The 18,994-nt window shown below is 35.8% G+C and overlaps 1 protein-coding gene across 1 annotated transcript in view; it reads left to right on the top strand.

Moving 5' to 3' along the window:
• Positions 1–328: 328 nt before the first annotated feature.
• Positions 329–18,994, top strand: part of LOC104493581 (follistatin-related protein 5-like) — a gene marked incomplete at its 3' end in the record, with an annotated part of 62,496 nt that continues 43,830 nt past the window's right edge. Inside the window, exons 1-2 of the mRNA XM_010136292.1 lie at positions 329–547; positions 12,376–12,496. Of these exons, the coding sequence (XP_010134594.1) occupies positions 329–547; positions 12,376–12,496 (340 nt within the window). The remainder of the gene's footprint in view (positions 548–12,375; positions 12,497–18,994) is intronic.

Raw genomic sequence — 18,994 nt, 5'->3', positions numbered from 1 at the left:
ACATTTAAAAAAATCATCAAATGCACCTTTTCCAGAATGATCTAAATGCAAAAAACTGAGGCTTGGAAATGGCTAAAACTTTCCTTATAGTTTCCATACACAGAAAATATTGTCTACAGTAAGTATCTAGAAGTGCAATGATTTTTTTGGCCTTAATCTGAAGACCAGACAAGTAAGTGGTATAGGTCAAACAACTACAGAATTAATTCCTTCCTCTTAAAGCAACCCTGTTGATATTGTTATAAAAAGTTAATACTTGCTCCTTTTCCATTTTTTTTTTCTTTCAAATTCTTAATAAGAAATGAGTTTTAAAATAATCTTGTGTCTTATGTTGTGTATTTTCTTTTCAGGGGACAAATGCAAACCTACTGAATACGCCAAACTGAAAAACATGTTACTGGATCTACAAAATCAGAGATACGTTGCACAATCAAAAGATAAAACCACTGATGAGAAAATAGCATTAAAGAAACTTCTTGTAGATCAAATGTTTAATTATTTTGATTCAGACAGTAATGGACTTGTGGACACTAATGAATTATCTCAGGTAAGGTCTAGATTCTATTTTCATTACCCCAGTAGCTATTCACTGGTCTTTGTCAGGACTTACACACATAAAATATTATGTCTTGGATTGCTTTAATTTGAGAAAATGTAAGTGAGTCCCTGAGGTGGAATGGTGCCTGTATATATTGTACACATAATATTTTTTATATGACTACACTATACGAATACATAACGTACACAGGAGTCACAGATATAGATGTGCAATTTATATCTATATAAACGCTGATAGATATACGTCACTGACACTTGAAACAATGTGATTGTCAACCAATACACTGATCACTGTCTAAAGAAATGGAATTTTAACTCCTTTATTTTGCCACTTAAACATAAGTTGACTTTGTTGCCATAGCCCTTATTTTTTTATTAGAATTAATTACTGGAAAATAGTTGAACAATTACATCACTACTAGTCTGTTATCTAATTATCAATGAATTGTGCTGCTTTCCTTAGATGAGCAGGACTAAAGTACTAGTGCTTAGGGTCAGTATTAAAAATGTTTTGCAGAATTTCTAGGTTTGTATAAAGAAATAGCTCTTCTCTATTCGATTGCTACATGTATAGTTTTCCTCTTTCCTTTTTTTTTTTCTTTTGGTCTAATATAAATAAATACATCATCCCTTATGGTGTTTTCAACCTTTGTATATATACTTTTCCCACATACTTCTTTCTAAAAAAAAAAAAATCATAATGGTAACTGTAAAATAATGCTTTTTCACAAGTATGTAAACAGGTAAAACAGTCTAAAAATGAAGCACGGTGCTTTGTGTATTTGCTAAAATTCATTGTAGAAACAAAATCATTCAGTATAAAGAGTAATGCAAAATAATTTAATTTTTAGAGCTATGTAGTTTATTATTGTATGTTTTGTCTCAAAACACAACAAACTAATGTGTTGCCCTCAGAAATTGTTCTTTAGGCAGTTTGAACAGAGAAGAAAGAGAAGCTATACCTGTTTCTCATGAAGCCTTCTTGATAGAAGAAGCTTCAGCTGAGAACCTTCGTTTCTCTTTCATGTGACAAAAGGAAACGGTGAATCATCTTTGCGAAACTCAGTGTGCAACTTTGCAGTCAAGATCCCAGCTCCTGTATAAGCTCAATATTTGTAAATCTTTCCCTTCATCTGATGGAGAAAGATTTGAGCCTGCCTATTTACTGAAAACATACCAACTATGTGACTCAGTTCTCTCTGAAGATGTAAAAGAAGATGACAAATTAAAAGAACTGAGAGCAATATCTTCAAATGAAATGCATTGTTTTTCAGAGCAATATCTTTGATTCTTGAAAACTTCACACTTTTTTTTCATCCTCCTGTGGTATAGCCAAATGAATGGGGTTTTGTTCTTGTTGAATATAAAAGCTTGATAAATCAAGATTGGTTTGCAAGGTGGGATTAGATTCTTGCTCTCTTCTGCCCTTAGTGTACATGATAGCTGTCAGGGTTTGTAAAAATTTGAATTCCTGTAGTAGAAAGGAAACAGAAAGATCTCATATTGAATACACTATGTAGAAGGTATTGATTTACAGTGTGAAAGATGTCCCCATCACTGAGAGAATGTTGGGCCCATTAAATTTCTTGATTATGTGATTATATATGTTGAAGTGGAAAGGGGTTGTGGTGGAAGAATGTTATAGAAAGGTCTTTGAAAATCTCCAGGAATGAATGGAAGCGTATTGGGTTTGCATGGTGAGGTTTTGGTAGCTACAGGGTGGCTACAGGGGTTACTTTTGTAAGAAGCTACTAGAAGCTTTCCCTATGTCCAACAGACCTAATGCCAGCCGGCTCCGAGATGGAACCACTGCTGGCCAAGGCCAAGTCAATCAGCAATGGTGGTAGTGCCGCTGTGATAATATACTTAAGAAGCAGAAAAACAAAACTGCACAAGAGCAATTGCAAGTGGAAAGAGGAGTGAGAATCAAAGAAACAACTCTGCAGACACCAAGATGAGGGGGAGGAGGTGTGCCAGGCATGGGAGCAGAGATTCCCCCGCAGCCTATGGTGAAAACCGTGGTGAGGCAGGCTGCCCCCCTACAGCCCATGGAGGTTAATGGTGGAGCAGATATTCCCTGTCAGCTTGTGGAGAATCTTATGCTAGAGCAGGTGGGTGCCCAAGAGAGGCTGTGAGCCTGTGGGAAGCCTGCACTGGGGTGGGCTTCTGGTAGGACCTGTGGGCCCATGGAGAGAGGAGCACATGCAGGAGTAGTTTTTCAGGCAGGACTTGTGACCCCATAGGGGACCCATGCTGAAGCAAGTAGCCTGGAGGAAGACCTCACATTGGAGAAAGATTGTGGAGAACTGTGTCCTGCAGAAGGTACTCTGTGCTGGAGCAGGGGAAGAGCATAAGGAGTCTGGAGGAGAAAGGAGAGGCAGAGACAATGTGTGATGAACTGACCACAATGCCCATTCCCCATCCCCCTGTACTGCAGGTGGGGAGAAGGTTGAGAAAATTGGAAGTGAAGTTGATCCCAGGAAGAAGGGAGGGGTGGTGGGAAGGTGTTTTTAAAATTCGGTTTTATTTCTTATTATCCTACTCTGATCTCGCAGATAGTAAGTTAAATTATTTTCCCCTCGTTGAGTCTGTTTTGCCTGTGGTGGTAATTGGTGAGTGATCCCCCGTCCTTATTTTGACACATCAGCTTTTTGTTATATTTTCTCTCCCCTGTCCAGCTGAAGAAGGAGTGACAGAGCAGCTTTGGTTTGCACCTGGTGTCCAGCCAGGGTCAACCCACCACAGGGAGACATTCTTGTACTCTCAGAAATGTTCTCAGTTATGCTGTCAAAATTTTGAAATCTGCAGACCTGCCAGAAATAATAGTTCCTGTCCCTTTTTATATTTAATCATGTTAAGGGAGTATGATAAATAACGTATTTTTTTTGTAGAAAACAACAAGGACTCCTGAAGTTAATTTATGTTCACCTCAGTATTGAATTTCAGTTATTAGTGCATCTTAAACTTTACATCTCCTCAATCTTGCTGTGCAATGAGTGCAATCAGGCTCCAGGATTGCATTTGATTATCTCATAGGTTTCCATATAGTCATCCTACCTAATGTAAAATTGAAATGAATCAGTTGGAGATTGGAAATGGTGACAACACTCCAATTTTTATTGATGTATTTTGGATCAGAAATCATAAAGTTCTTGCATTTGCATCTTGATGCAAGTGAAATGAATGTTATTCTCCAGAAAAAGCAAAAATAGTGCTTTTTATTGAAAAAGTTATTTGAAATAGTGAGAAAGTTTTTTAAAAATATTTTAAGTATTATAATAATAATTTAAAAATAGGCAGGCTATTATCTTTTTTCTGTTACTTGAACAATTCTGGCATCTAGGCATAATTTTTTTTAATGGCTTTGTGGTCTAATACAGAATTGCAGTTAAAAAATAATTATAACTCCATTACATGGTGTAAATGTCAGACAAGGTAGGCTGCAATGGAGATAGAAAACTGGTGGGATTATGTAGCTCCATGCAGGCTAAGTAACCTTTTGTTTGCTCATATAAAATCTTCTCTGACTTGACTGCTGTGAATAAGCCTAACTTATTTAATGTTCTACTTTCCAAATCCTATGTTGGCAAGTCAGATGTGACTTGATTTTGAAAGAACTTACTGATGAAGTTAACCTTTCAGACCACTCTGTTTTGAGAGGTAGGTACTAAACAGAAAGGATATCTACCCTTCTGAAAGGGTGGACTGTGAAACAAGCAGAATTTTCATCATCTTCATCGCCTCTGGTCTAGCATAAATACAACAACTCAAAGATTTCTAGTAAAGTGAGGTGGTTCCTTGAAGCGTTTGTTTGGTTTTGGTTTTAAACTGCTTTAAAGGCAATTAAATGAATCAAAATAAAGGAAGATAATTGATTCTTCTAGTTAGCAATGAATATTCAGGTAACAGACTCACTTATTTATCTATTGTCTTTTATCTTATACAAAACCAAGCTGGAATTTAATACAAAGTTATAAATAGAATGTCAGTGTTTCTGTCACTGTGGACTGCTTGATTTCTCTATATTATTGTTGCTGTATATAAGATAAAAACATCAGAAGTGTTACGGAGAGACATGGGAATAAAATGTGTTTGTCCAGTGATGAATGAGGTTATTCCTGTATGGTGGAACTGCTATTTTATAAACAGTAATTATTTTCTGGTTACCATCAATGAAAGATACATAGGCTCTAAGAATACTTCATTTTGCTTAACAGTGACATTCAAGTTCCTTCTATGTGTGAAAGTGAAATAATCTAGACTTGATAAGATTTAGAGCTGTTTTTCTTATATTTATGTCTTCTACTGATGAGTAAGCAAAATTCTATGGAAAACAGAGGAGACATAGTCTGGAAACAAGTTGAATATATAACAATGATAAATTTTCTTCTTCCTTTCACACTTTTTAATGATCTATTTTCTGGAGACAGAAACTTACGAAATACTATCTGTAATTTCAAATACCTGGATATATTTCTGATAGAGGTTAACATAGGACAAATATAAGTATGTTACCTTTTTATAAAATCTCATCCCTACTTTTGCATTTTATTTTGATGTTTTCTCAGTGTCATTTAGTTCCAGTTTAGTGAGATAGAGCAAAAACAGTTAAAAAACACCTAAGTGAACAACCCACTCTTAGGAAACTGTATTAAGTTCATTGTTGTTTCAAGGAGTGGTAACTGGGAGATATGAGAACTATTATAAGGTCAAATACACCATTTTCACATACCTCTGAATACTATTAAACATCCATGTGTATTTGTAAATAAATACACAATGTTGTGGGGTGGTGGTGGTGGACGTGTAAATAGCATCTTTATATAAAGCATTCGTTCAAAAGTTCTAATGTAAAATGTACTAAAAAGGAAACAAATTTTATGTAGGAAATTAAGTTCTGTTGTCCTTATGGCCATGTATAGGTATGTGTACTTACCTGTAAATCTCAGGAATATGCCATACCTTAGAGGAATACACTCTCTGTAGACGAGTAGAGCATCTGTAAATCCTTTTGTTACTATATATTTTCTTCAAAAAATGTAATCTGAAGGCATGATACACTTAATTGGTTTAATACAGCATTAATTGCTGCTAAATGTGGAGCAAGATAAAATTTTAATTATTTTCTTCCTGTTTATTTATTCTTTAAGTTCTTTTTTCCCAGATTTGCTTCAATCACTGCTGGTTATATTTGCTAACAAATTATTACTTGTTTGTGAATTGAGAACAAATATGTTCTTTTTTATGCAACACCTCAGCCTGAATTATGGCTCCATCTTTTGTTTCAAAGATTGAGATTACTAAACTGTGTTCCCTATGTTGTGCCACTGAATTCTATAAGAAAAACATTACTTTAACTTCTTTTATTTCTCTTTTAATGACAGTTCTGTTGCACTTTACAACACCTGATACTTTGTGGCACTTGTTCATGCAACTCCAGCTAATGTATACTGCCTCTTTTCTGTCAGCATTGGTTTCTGAAACTCTCATCAAAATACTTAGCAGAGCCCTAGCTTTTTAATTTTTGTCTTTATGACTTTTGATTTTGCATCTTATCAGTTGTTATTTGGGGGGTCTTGGAATTGAGAAAAAAATAATAAGCTTATCTCCTCTTTTTGAATTTTTAATCAACCTTGGTGTTTCCTAGGGTTACAAACACCATGATCACAGTACTGCACCCTAACATCTTGATCTGTGTTTGCTACCTTCGCTTTTATTGAGTAAAAGCACTTTCCATTATTTTCTTGCATAACAACTAATTCAATTACTCTGCTAGATTAGAACATATTTATTTAGCTACTGGAATGGTATATAAGGAAAAAAAGGGCTATGAATGTCTTTTAAAATGAGATTTATTCCACCCTATATCTAGAGATTAGATTAATATCTTTGCATATATATTTACAGTATGTGACTATTTCATATGCCTGGGTAGACTGCTTGAAGACTTTTCTTCAATCCAAATGGAGCCTTTAGTATCCTCGAGGTGTGTAAGCGTTGCAAAATCTAAGTGCTAGTTGATCTTGCAGCTATGAATTTCTCAGCTTCTGGCTCAAAACAAAGTCCATGCCTAACATCTGAGAAGAAATTTTTTAAACAAGAGGACTTTTGTGTGGGCACAGTCTAGGGATTAGCTAATGCAAAATATAGAAGAAAGTTTCTTAAGCTGGGGTTACCTAGAATCTTTCTCTAACCAATGGCCTTGAGGTTAGGCCAAGCAGTTATGCTTCTTCAGTTACTTCTCTCTGGCTGAATGATTCTCAAATTTTGTCCTATGAAACAGTGACTTTTGAAACACAGCAACAGGCTGTGAAAGAAGCAGGGCCCAGCTTCATTTTCTGGGTAGGTCCAAGGGCCGGTGCTAACTGGAAGTGGACGCAAAGTATAATGTGCAGGATTTTGTTTGTACTCGTGTCAACATTGTTTTATGTTGGTTAGCTCCAAAGCCATAGGCTCAGGGTGCAGGTAGTTCTGGGTCTAGATCTGAGGTGCAGAACTTTACCCATACCATCTATGTGCTCTAACACCTATTCTGTTCCTACACTGTGTGCTAGACATCTATAACTTGAGCATTATACTTGCAGACATCTAAGGACACAGTTAAATCCTCTGAGTCAAATTAAGTCTTCCCTCTGCTAAGTGTGAAAGTGGAAAGGCAGGGCAGCGTGACTCTCATTGGAGACGTTTGCAGAGAGAAACCTTGTATCTGATCAGCATAATTAGTATGGGACAATACTGAGATAATACCCTTAACCGAAATTGAGTCTATGCCTTTACATTCCACTCCATGAGGGTTTACCAATTCAAATCTCTGCTTGCTCAGGGATCTCTGTCATGACCTACTCCGAGATGCAGAAGTGCCCTGTCTTTACTCCCTCTACCTCAAATTCCCAAAGGCAACACTCTACTGTAGACACCAAATAAAGGATAGTGTTGCTGCCCTACAGAACATGCTGGCAAACTGCAAGAAGAATACTGATTTAACTGGGTTAGGGAAGTTGAAGCAAGGGACAAATTACCAGCCTTTATTGTTAATTTTATTTCGTAAAGATCAATTATTTTAATATCCATAAAGCTGTACTGCTGTAGAAAATGGTGGGACAACGTAATTGAACACCCTTGTGCAGTGAGAATTAATTTGGAGCGCAATTCCCACAGTGTTCAGTCTGGTATAATCTAGATCAAGCTGAGTGATGGTGTTGTGATGAAATACTTGCTTTTAAGAGAAAATACGAGTGAACCACCGTATTCACTGGCAAGGAAGTTCTTGTTTGTTGTTGTATTTCTGTAGCGTTTTCTTTGGAAAGGTACTTAAAGATCATCAGTCACAGGCAAGCAAAAAGCCACTGACTGACAAAATTTTTGGTAATGTGGGCTTACAAAGGAAATGTGTCGTTTGTAATCTAGTTTCATAATATCTGCAGACTTTTCATTGTGGCTGTCAGAAATCAAATTGAAATAAATGACATAATCTATTCTGACATGCAGTTTGTAATTTTGAATCAGGTTACTTTTTCCAATCTCCTAAAATTTGGAGTAGTAGTACTGACTAAATTCCTGAGAGGTTTTTGAGCTTAGCTAACGATATGCTGTTTAATGGCAAGTAAATGATTTTACCTTTTTCTATCTTGTCCTGCTAACTAATTACTCTGTGTTTAGTTTAACCAATGAGTAGATACTAAGTTTAAGGAACTGGCTCAAGAGTCAGTTTCCTTGAATTTTATTCATCTCCCCTCCATAGACATGAGGAGAGACAGAGGTTAATAGAATTTAAAACTTAAGGCAAGCTCTTAGATCATCCATGATACACCATGATCTAATATAACTCGTGTATTGTAGAGATGGAATTTTATTCTATTTGTCTTACACTTCTAATTAAACTGTAATGCCTTGCTTTTGGCTGAAGCAAAAAAAGACGTAAAAGGAAGCATGCGATTGTGATTTGAAAAGATCAAGAAGTCCCAGGATCCAAGGTTCATTGTTCCCGTATCTTTTCTTTGTTGGTTTCAGAAGTATTACTGATTTTTCCTGTCCTGTTAATATTTGTTTGCCAAATTGAAGCATTCATATTTAATTTTTTCCCTCTGAAAGTACCTATGAATTGTGATATGGCCAATACTTCATCTCCCTTTAAATAAATAAATAAAAAAGGGGAGGGGGGGAGTGTTGAAGAAAAAAAACCCACAAAAACCTCAAACCCCCAAAATCTCTGAAGATTGAATTTTCTCAGCTCTCTTAATGTAGTGAGTGTCTTCATCAGGCTTCCCATTACTTTTACGGATCCTTTTTAACTTGAAAAGTTCCCTTCTAGTTTCTCAACATAAAATTTTAATATGTGCAAATCAGAACTGAGTGTTCTGTTTCAGTATGAATCCCACCATTGCATTTCTAACCCCAATTACCTTGTTACACTTCAAAAAACCATACTGCTTGATTAGGCTACAGAATGATCCTGGAATTTATGAGAATTCCTTATCCACAAAACACCCTACATCTTTTTCAAATAAAATACTTTCCAGGGCCTATTTATCCTCATGAAGGTATGATCTAGATTCTTATTTTTAGATGAACGACCTTGCATTTGGTTCTGTGAAAATGCAAATCCTTTTCCTGAAAACATCCAACCATGTGATGCATTTCATTCCATATGCTGACTGCCCTGTTCTTCCCCTCATTATTATGCACCTCAACAGTATATGCCATCTGCGAATTTTCTCTTTTTATTTATTTTTACATTATCAAGAAGGATTAGGATGAGACCCCAGCCTTTCAAAATCCCATTGGATTGTTTCAGCCATTGATGATTGGCATCTTTTTTCAGGTTTTACATATTCATGCAGTATATGCCTTATTGAAACTGCATAGTATTATTTTTCTTTTGTAATGATGTAGGGTGTGAAATTATAAATAACTGCAAGAAGCTATTATGTTTAGCAAGCTGCCTTTGTATATTAAATCCCTTCCGTAAGTAAAAGAAAATTAAAAATGGGATTGTCTGGCAGGCTGTATTTCCTAGAAGATGGAGATAAAATACCATGTCGTGACAGCACTTGGGAACACACAAAAAAATATTTGCGGTCTTTATTTGTGAATTGCACTCCTTATTTCTTGAATCAATACGGATAATTTTTCTTGCCCTGTTTGAATATTTGTGGCTTACCTTATGGATATTCCTTAATGTGTGAGATCTGTTAAAAGGTAATGTCAGCAAGAAAAAGGTCTACTCAGCTGGTAACTTTTAGGGACTCTTGTGAACAGGCAGTTTGATGCTGATGATTATAAAACACTACGCGTGATGGTTAATGGCTTGGTAACTAGTCAGCTTTGCTTTGCTGGAGTCTCACGTAGGTTGTAATTTCATATCACAGTTAAACTGATCTAACTGCAGGTTGCTACAGAAATAGGTGATTTTTCAAAATCCAACGCACCCTAATACCTGGTCTGAGTTGTACCTCTTGTGACAAAATATTAATCCCCCACCCCTTCAAGAGAAAAAATCAACCAACCAAGGTCTTTAAAGATTAATTTTGCTTTCAATTAGGGCGTTAACCTGATCACATTGCAGTCAGGAGATGGTTAGATCCAGAACAAGATGATTCCTATTGGAGCTTTTTTAGCATCAAACAACAGATTATTGAGTTTAATCATGATATGAAATCACTTCTACCTTCTAAAATCTGTCCTCAGAGATGTTTTTGGAGGGTTTATCAAAACCAAGTGAATTAAAAAAAAAAAAAACAAACCCAAAGTATATTGCCAGCATAAAGATATCTATATATAAACAAACATTGAATCTTATATGTGTAATCAAAATTAAGGGTTTACAGAGATGAAAGTTAAATAGTTGCCTGGGAAATAAGTCATACCTGTGCCTAGCATCATTCTTGGAAGTACCTCAGTCATTCTGGCTGATTTTTTTTTTAATTCTTATTTTAATTTTAAATAAAAAGTACCAATTATTAATGAAATGCATCATAAGATTTCAATGAAAAGCATCATAAGATTTCAATCAAAAGGATTAAAGCTAAGAACACAAATATGCAATTTTAAATGTGGTACTGTAGTGGCACATGCTGATGGGCTTTAGCAAAAGTTTTATGGCACCACCCTAGGTGTAAAGTTTAATTCTTGTTTGCACAACCAAAGCTAGTGGGAACAAGTATTATAAACTATTTGAGACCACCTTCTATGAAAAACAAGCAAAGGAACAATGTTTCTCACCCTAAAAATTCCTTTTTCATGAACCAGCTGTGAATTTAATCACATTTCATGGCCTTGAAATCTCAAAGATTTCTTCTAGAGTAACATTGTCGGTACACATCGTTTTATCTTTAGTACTACTTGTGTAACTACAATGGGCTGCGAGTTACTCATTTTTCCTAGGATGCATTTCCATCCTTTATGTGCCAGCTGTAAGACCTATGCAATTTCATTTTTTTTCTTAATTCAGATTAATGTGAACTTAATAAACAGGATTTTAAAGTATGAGAAGTAGCTAGCACTAGTATTCCAGTAGCATACTCTCTATCTTTAATTAATAATAGCTAAAGCTGGTTTTGTGGTGATTTTTCTTATCTTTGTGAATGGTTTTCATGCTTTCTAATGTACTAGCAAGTTTATCTTTTATAATACTTTCATATTAATATATAGAAGATTATTTCTGCTAAGACAAATGTTTGTGCTCTTTCTTTTTGCTCTAATGCTCCTTTTATTCTCTTATTTGTTTAGAAATTTTCTATTTACACGAATAATAACTGAATGCATTCCTTTCTATTGCTGCTGATTCCTTTGCAGAGCAACTGAATAGCAAAAGTCTCTGTATCCTCTGTTTTTCAGAACGTATCATGTGATAATACAAATGTAATGGTTTTGCAGTTATTTTGGGAGACACGCAGAGAGTAGGAAGAGTAATTATTTTACAAAGGCATTAACTATAGTTCCATTCATTTTTTCTGTACCTGGTACAAAATTTTAGCTGTGCATCGTTACAGCAAGATGTTGCATTAGGTCTGGTTCTTTCAGTTCAGTGTTAGTGTTTTTCATACATGCACCATGTAAAATGAGAACTCCGAATTTTTGTGGTTATCAACATCTTAAAAATTCCTTGGAGGGAATCAAAGTAGATGTCTGACATGTACAGACTTTAAACCAAAATGGTGCACACAAAAGAATGCTTCTATGAGAGAAGTCATTAGAGTTAAAAGTAAATAACTATTAGTTATGGTCTGTTTACAAAGCGTATGTGCCATTGAGAAACAGGAGTTTTTACAGGTCAGCTTCTTTTATTACAGGTCTTTGGAATAGATTAGGCTTATCAAAAGCCTGTAAGAAGTTGATACAATTAGTAGGGTAATAGGAGTTTATTTTAGTTATCTTTGAAAATGTCTGAATTTATTTTTTTTTTGTGGTTAGGAGCTAGACTGAGAAGAAAAAGACATTACATCATGTGTACTCGGGAGATTATTATCTCAAGTACATTTTTATGTTTCTCAATCACAATTCCTATACATGTAAAGTAAAATCAGCTTTAACATTGACGGTATCTTTGGACTGCTTCTGCCTATCCCCATTATATATACTCCATATGTTCTAAAAACTTTCGTGTAATCTCAGGGAATCTGTCGTAAATGTATTAACTTTTAAAACTGCAATAAATAATTACTGAGTAACTTGAAATCCCTGACTTTACACAGTTTTAGTTCATTGCCCCACAGCAACCTTAAAATGACCTATTAAATGATTATTAGAAACAATTAATTATACCAGTGAACTCTAAGAGCTCAAAATGTAATTTCATGGTTATAATTTTCTTGTCAGGTAATAAAACAGGATGAGTTTGGCAAGGATCTCTCTGACTGCTCTCTGTTCGATTTGCTGAAATACGATGATTATAATAGTGACAAGCACCTAGCTCTGGAAGAATTCTATAGAGCTTTTCGTAAGTACAAAGATTAGCGTATTCTTCTTTCAGTTTTATTTTCTCTGTCTTACTTTGTTTTCCTAAAATGGTATTTTTTTATTTTTAATTTTGATACACCCTGATGCTGTACTTAAACAGTGAGTACAATTTAACAGTCATTATATAGTAGAGAACTTCTTAGCATAAGTCAATGAGATCCAATACTGTCCAGATTTCTGAGAGGTTTTAGCAATGGATATTCATAGGTAATCTTTCTTAATGCCAACACGCACACAAGTGGGAAGTAGTGTAGTCCAGACATTAGAAATGAAAAAGCTAGAACATTTCCCCACACTTTACTTACGAGTGCTGATGAGACCTTTTGTGACAAACCCAGCAACAAACATACCACATCTATTAGGTGCCTTATGTTTTCACAGGACCCAGGAAGAGATAAAGATTTATGGTGTAGTTTTGCCAGGTATTTGCTCTCTGAATTTTAAAGGTGGCTGGGGATAAATGTATATCACGCATGTGAATGTATGGACCAAACCACTGGGATACGAGTCAAGATGGTAGTGAGTAGCAGAAAGAAGAAAGCTGATGAGAGCTTTCTTAATGTACATTCAATATAATATATGTCCATATATTTTGTTACATCCAGATCAGAACTGATGGTTGTCTCTCTCATCTCCCTCAATTCTAATCTTGAAATCTGACTTTGGTTTCCATAGCTGTTGTTCCACATTCAGCAACCTGGCATCAGAGCAGATCACGTTTGTGCTCAGCTATTTCTATAATTATAGTTTGATCATGCATTGACTAGTCCATTAATTTATCTTCATTTTGAGTTATTACAGCCTGTTCCTTTAGTCTTCCTGTACTTTATCTTTGTCAACTGACAGCTCTCAGCTGCTTCAGATGATGTCAAATGAAAAAAAAATCCAAAACTACTCAGAGTTTAAAACAAAGTAATGAATAGATATTAAGAAAAAAAATGGCTGTGTGGAAAGCAGTAGGAATAAACGTGAAATTAATAATCAAGAAATACTGCCTGGAAATTTCCTAGTTTTGCACATAGAATTCTATTTTTATTTCCCTGAATGTCCTTCAGAAATTGTGATTTTGTAATACTGCTTAGTTGAGTGAATGGCTCACTGCTCCTAAAAATCTCCTGATCCTGATTCTTGACTGCATTTCTTGCAGCATACTGACACTTGCAGTCTCTCTTCTGAGTCACAGCAGAAGAATATTCACCTTTCACATCCCACCCTCAACCCTGCTGATTTTCTGCCACTTGGGTGGGTGACCTGAATTGAAAAAGTGAAGGGTCAGACCATAACTCATACAAAAGAAGTGAGAGTACAGTCAAGAATTAAGGGGGAAGGGGGAGAGAATGGGAGATGTTGGAACTTTGTGGCAGTGAGATAAATTAATTCATCTATGCCAGCAAAACACCAGGCAACACCTTAATTTCTTTATTAAAAGTTATAGTACAAAACATACTTACCAAAACATAGAAAATAACGTAGCATCTCTAGAAATGTACCCATGCATTATCTGTGATTATAGAGGTAGATGTGGTACGTGTAGATCTTTATTATTTGCATAGATGTGAAAATATATTTGGAAGTATACAGGGTAGTACCTCCAAGAAGGTTAAAAAGTTTAGAGTGTTAGCATGCTGTTTGCAAACGCTGAAACAGAGTTAATGGAAGTATAACATTGATCTTCCAAAGAGGACTTTGATGCGCCTCTGAAGATCTATTTTGCGTAGCTGTAAAACTCCAGACATAAGTATAACTTTTTGTTGTATATTTTTAATGGAATTTTCAATAATTCTCAGGGGTTAGGTCTGGGCTGGCCACTAGACAAATGACAGATGGTCTCTATTAACCCCTCTCCCTTCCCAAAGGGGGCACTTTTCATTCAATCAATGCAGGTAGCACCACAACAAAATATATACACAAGTGTCAAGGGTTAGGGCTGGTCACTAGACAAATGCCAGATGCTCTCTGTTAACCCTCCTCCCTCCCCAAAGGGGAAGAGAAGGGAAATAAGGGAGAGAGACTTACGGACTGAAAAAGAAAACTGAAACTGCTTTAATGAAAATAATAACAATAAAATGAAATATATACAAAACCAATATTGAACCCAACCCATCTCCAATAACAAACATGTCACTGTCACCACTGATGCTGTGGGCAAGTACTGGGGAAGGCCCAGGCTGGGCTCAGCAGCAGATGGGAAAGGGCTTCAGGAGCTGAATCCCAGAACTGGATTCAGGAACGCACAGCCTGGGATCAAAGCCAGAACTGACAGAGTCCTCCTTGGACCCTGGCCGTTAAAGAAGAGAGCTTAACGCTTGTGGTCGCTCAGCTTTATTCCAAATATGATGTCTATGTTGGTCAGTTTAGGGTCACCTGTCCTGTCTGCTCCCCTCTGTAGGTGCGACATCTCACTTGCTGAACCCCCACCGTGGCACACGGGATTTAGCAGTGACCTTGGTCTGCACAGGAGCAAGTATAAGCCAGAGCCTTTCTGCAGACCAACCCCTGGCAGTAACTGTACACATCAAGCGTTATCACTGCTAGAAGCAGAGACTGTCTGCAGAAACATGCCGTTAACTTCAGACAGTGCAGTTAGTTAGAAGAGGCTGAGCTGGAAATTAAAATCACTGAATGGAATTAATTCTGTTCTACCTCAAATTAGTACAATAATGAAGATCATTTCTTTATGGTATATTAAGCATTTCCTTAATATGAATGATAATGAAAATATTAGTTTACATAAATTTAGGAATTATTTAGGTTTCCTTGTTGCAATACAGTAGTGGAGAAGAGTCTATTTAAAACCATAAGGATATCCTGGAAGAGTATTTTTAGAGCAAAATTCATTCTTCAATGCAGGGTTTTTTAACAAACGGTCTACATATTCTTTACACTGTTTAAAAATGAAGCCTAAAGAAAGCTGTCAGTTCAATTTATATTGTGTGCCCGACAGGCCAAAGGAATATGACATATCTCTAATTAAGGCAAAACAAATACTCTTGAAATAAATGGGAGGATTAATCTAGCTCTGTTGCATTTGGTTCTGAGAGCGTTTGAATTCAGGCTTTACGATGTACATCGATAGTGTTAACAAAAATTATGTAATGCTACGAAACTAAACAAAACGAAAACAATATAAATTATAGTCACCTGGTCATTTGGCTAGAGCTCTTACGGCTAAGCAAGCTGAAACCGAGCTCTCCACACAAGCCAAGCCCAGGCAAAGCGAATGTGACAGCCCCAGCTCAGAGGCCTGTGGTGTTGCCTAAGGCAAAGCCTGTGACACGTTACTAATAATGGTACGTCTGGATTTACCAGGATACAGAGAATTGATATAGGCAGGGAACCAGATCCATGTAAGGAAATACATGCAAGAAGTGTTCACATAACATCTTCCACACAGTATTCCACATACAAGTACGTCCTCATTTAAGCATCTATCTATGACAGAAATAAACATTTTAATTTTCTTCACTAAAGTGAAATAGGAATGTTGAAATACTATTTCAAACAGAAATAAACCAGATTTTTTTCATTCCAAATTTTTTATTATGTTATATATTAATTACATATTATAGTTTTGAAATTATCATTTTGTACAGTATGGAAAAGATTATATTTCACCAGTCTGGACATTTTCAAACTCATAGAACAAGTTGAAACAAAAACAGGAAGGATTTTTTTAAAAAAAACTTTTCGTAACTATGTAATGAGGGAAAGATTATAACTGAGTAATAGTATTCGCAGGCATCATCTTCTAAAATATTATAGTCCTTTTTTATTTAAAGAAGTTTAAAAGATATGGTTACTTTAAATAAAAAATGCTTGTAGAATTTTGACCCGTTGCACGGTCCTCTATCAATTGAGCTTGGCAGTGTGTTGGTCACTTTTTTTCATTCTTTTATTTCCGCCTCTTCCATCTACATTTACAACCTAATCTCAGTTTAATAACTGCTACTCCCAGTGGATTGCCTCTATCCCTAATAGCAGCAGCGAGGTGGATTTGAGAACTGTTCAACTCTCCTCATTAAAGTTTGTCTATCCAACTGCTGGAACAAGAGTTACTGACATCCATTCACTCAGAATGGCAGTGCAAAATATTTGGGGTTTCAGTGTTGGAGAAACTGATCCTATTCAAAACTGCTGCGCAGAAATCAAAGGCTTGTTTTGGTTTTGATTTTTTAAAATTTATTTCTGTAACCCCAATGAATTAATTTTGTTAAGTATGGAGAGGGAGTGGAAGAAAGGGCATAGGAAGGAAGCAGTTCTAATGCCACATTAGTTAAAACAGTCATGTTGGCACAGAAGTGCTAGGACTAGGTGGATGAGGTAGGGGTGGGGTAATAGGGGACACGGTACCACAGTTTGTACACAAAGCTGCTAAAATATAAAATATAGATATGGTACAGATAACCAAATATGCTTTTCAGAGATATTTGAATTTGGTGAAGATTGAACAGCTCTCATTTTCTAAATGTAATTGTTCATCAACATCCTCTACTCAGCACAGGATCATGCTTCACAGAAAAACCTTTGCAAAAAAAAAAAAAAGAGAAAAAATTAGGAGGCTGGAAAAAGGCTGAGAAGGCATTAGGGGTATTTGTGTCGTCAGTCTGAGCCTAAAACAAGGATACTAATAATCAAGGATACAACTAGCATGCACATTTCTGGTTGTGATTTCAAATGGTTTTCAAAAACAGTTTGATCAGGTTTTGAACACAGTTGAGCAGGATCAGAAGCCATCTCCACTACTGTTGAACAACCTGCTTCCTTAAAGTGGTTTCTTTTTAAAGGATTAGGCAATTACATTTTATTTAAATAAGAATGCATATCTCTGGGATTAGTTATCAGTGCTGTTTCATTAGCATTTGCAGGTCGGAACTTTTTTCATTGGCATACTTAATTAGAAATTTGACTGTCATCTAAAGATTGTAAATTCAGAATCAAACATGACTGTAGCCTTTACTGCCTTATGAAGAGTTTCTCACAGACAACAACAATTCTGTCTTTCTCTAGTGGTAGAAAAGAAACCACTATAAGGGCAAAGATTAATCACTGTCTGTTTAAAGGTATTAGCATGCATAGAAATATCTATACATATACATGTTTGCTTCTATTCTGTGAATTAGTTTTGATATCTTATCTGACAAAATGAGCTCAAAATAAACAGGAAAACCAAATATGAGTAACTTATGCAGTGGAATAAAAAACTCTTTTCCCTTCTAGAAGGTCAGGTGCTGAGGCAGCAACAAAGAAAGAAAATGCTTGAGAGCATTTACATGCTTGAGAGCATGTTACAAGATGATGATGATGCTTACTGGCTTCTGCTGTAGTTTACATATTGGCAAGACTGATGTTTTCTGGGTATCGCCTGTTTTCGCTAATAGCCTAAAGGGATTTTTGGTGCTATAGCATCTGTCTCCTGGCTCTCTGTCTACTGGTTGCCATAACTGTTTGACTAGATCAATGCAGAGGGAAGCCTGAAAAATTATTTCCGTTAATATAAGAAGATAAATTAGAAAGTTTAGATCTAGCTTGGGACTGATAGAATCAGCTGGTTTGATCCTCTACTGCTTTGACCACATCATGTAAAATTCTATCTCAGATGCGATCCAGCTCCATTTTTGTATTTTGTTTTGCTTCCCCAGTCACCCCCAAAATAAAGGATTTTCTATCAGGGAACGTTCTTTGGGTTTGGGTTGGGGCTTTTTCCAGGGTTTGGTGTTTTTTTTCGGGGGTGGTTTTTTTTTTTTTTTTAGACAAGGAAAAACTTAACCTAAGTTTTTCTGAAAGCGTGGCTGAAAGCCTAAGATGGTGGAGCCAAATGAGCTAGAAAGGGGCAGTACATATTCTTGAATGCTTTAGTTTCTATAAACTAAAACTCAACCGATATGCTTCCTTTATTTTTCAAGGATTTTCTTCCTTTTGTAATGTCTCCTATGGTATCAAGATAGTTCTGTTTTTGCTGTAAATGCTGTCTCTTTTTTGTTGGTCTTCTAATGCTCTTTTCTAGAATAAAATATCTTACGTGTTTTCGTCCTTAAAGTAGTTCTAAAATGAAATTTCAAAGCGGGTACTTCAGGTGGCCTTGATGATGGTTTGCAAAACCTCAAGGAATGCCACAAACAAGAAAATAGTAATAAAATACTCTATTTGCTCACTCAGCACATGCAGATATGTGTGTAGGCTCTTCCCTTTGTAGGGAAGTCGAAAGAATGACTCTAGTTTAAGATTTTCTCAATAGAACTGATTGAATACAATGAATTCAAATAACAACTGTATTGAAAAAAGAACGAGATGTTCCGTAAAAATTGACATCCTACATAAAATGAAGAAAATATCAATATTTTTCAGAATCATTTTATATTGTTAGTGTGGAACTATATTTATGTTATCTTATGCTCAAAAAAGGGGCCATAGAAGGCCCTCACACTGTGGACTTGAGTGTAAAAAAACTACTAATAGCCATAGAAGAAATTGTCAGAAG

This window comes from Buceros rhinoceros, unplaced genomic scaffold (assembly GCF_000710305.1).
Source record: "Buceros rhinoceros silvestris isolate BGI_N320 unplaced genomic scaffold, ASM71030v1 scaffold4945, whole genome shotgun sequence".
NCBI classification, from domain to species: domain Eukaryota; kingdom Metazoa; phylum Chordata; class Aves; order Bucerotiformes; family Bucerotidae; genus Buceros; species Buceros rhinoceros.
Note: the sequence above shows the minus strand (reverse complement) of the source record. Positions and strands in the feature narration are given on the sequence as shown.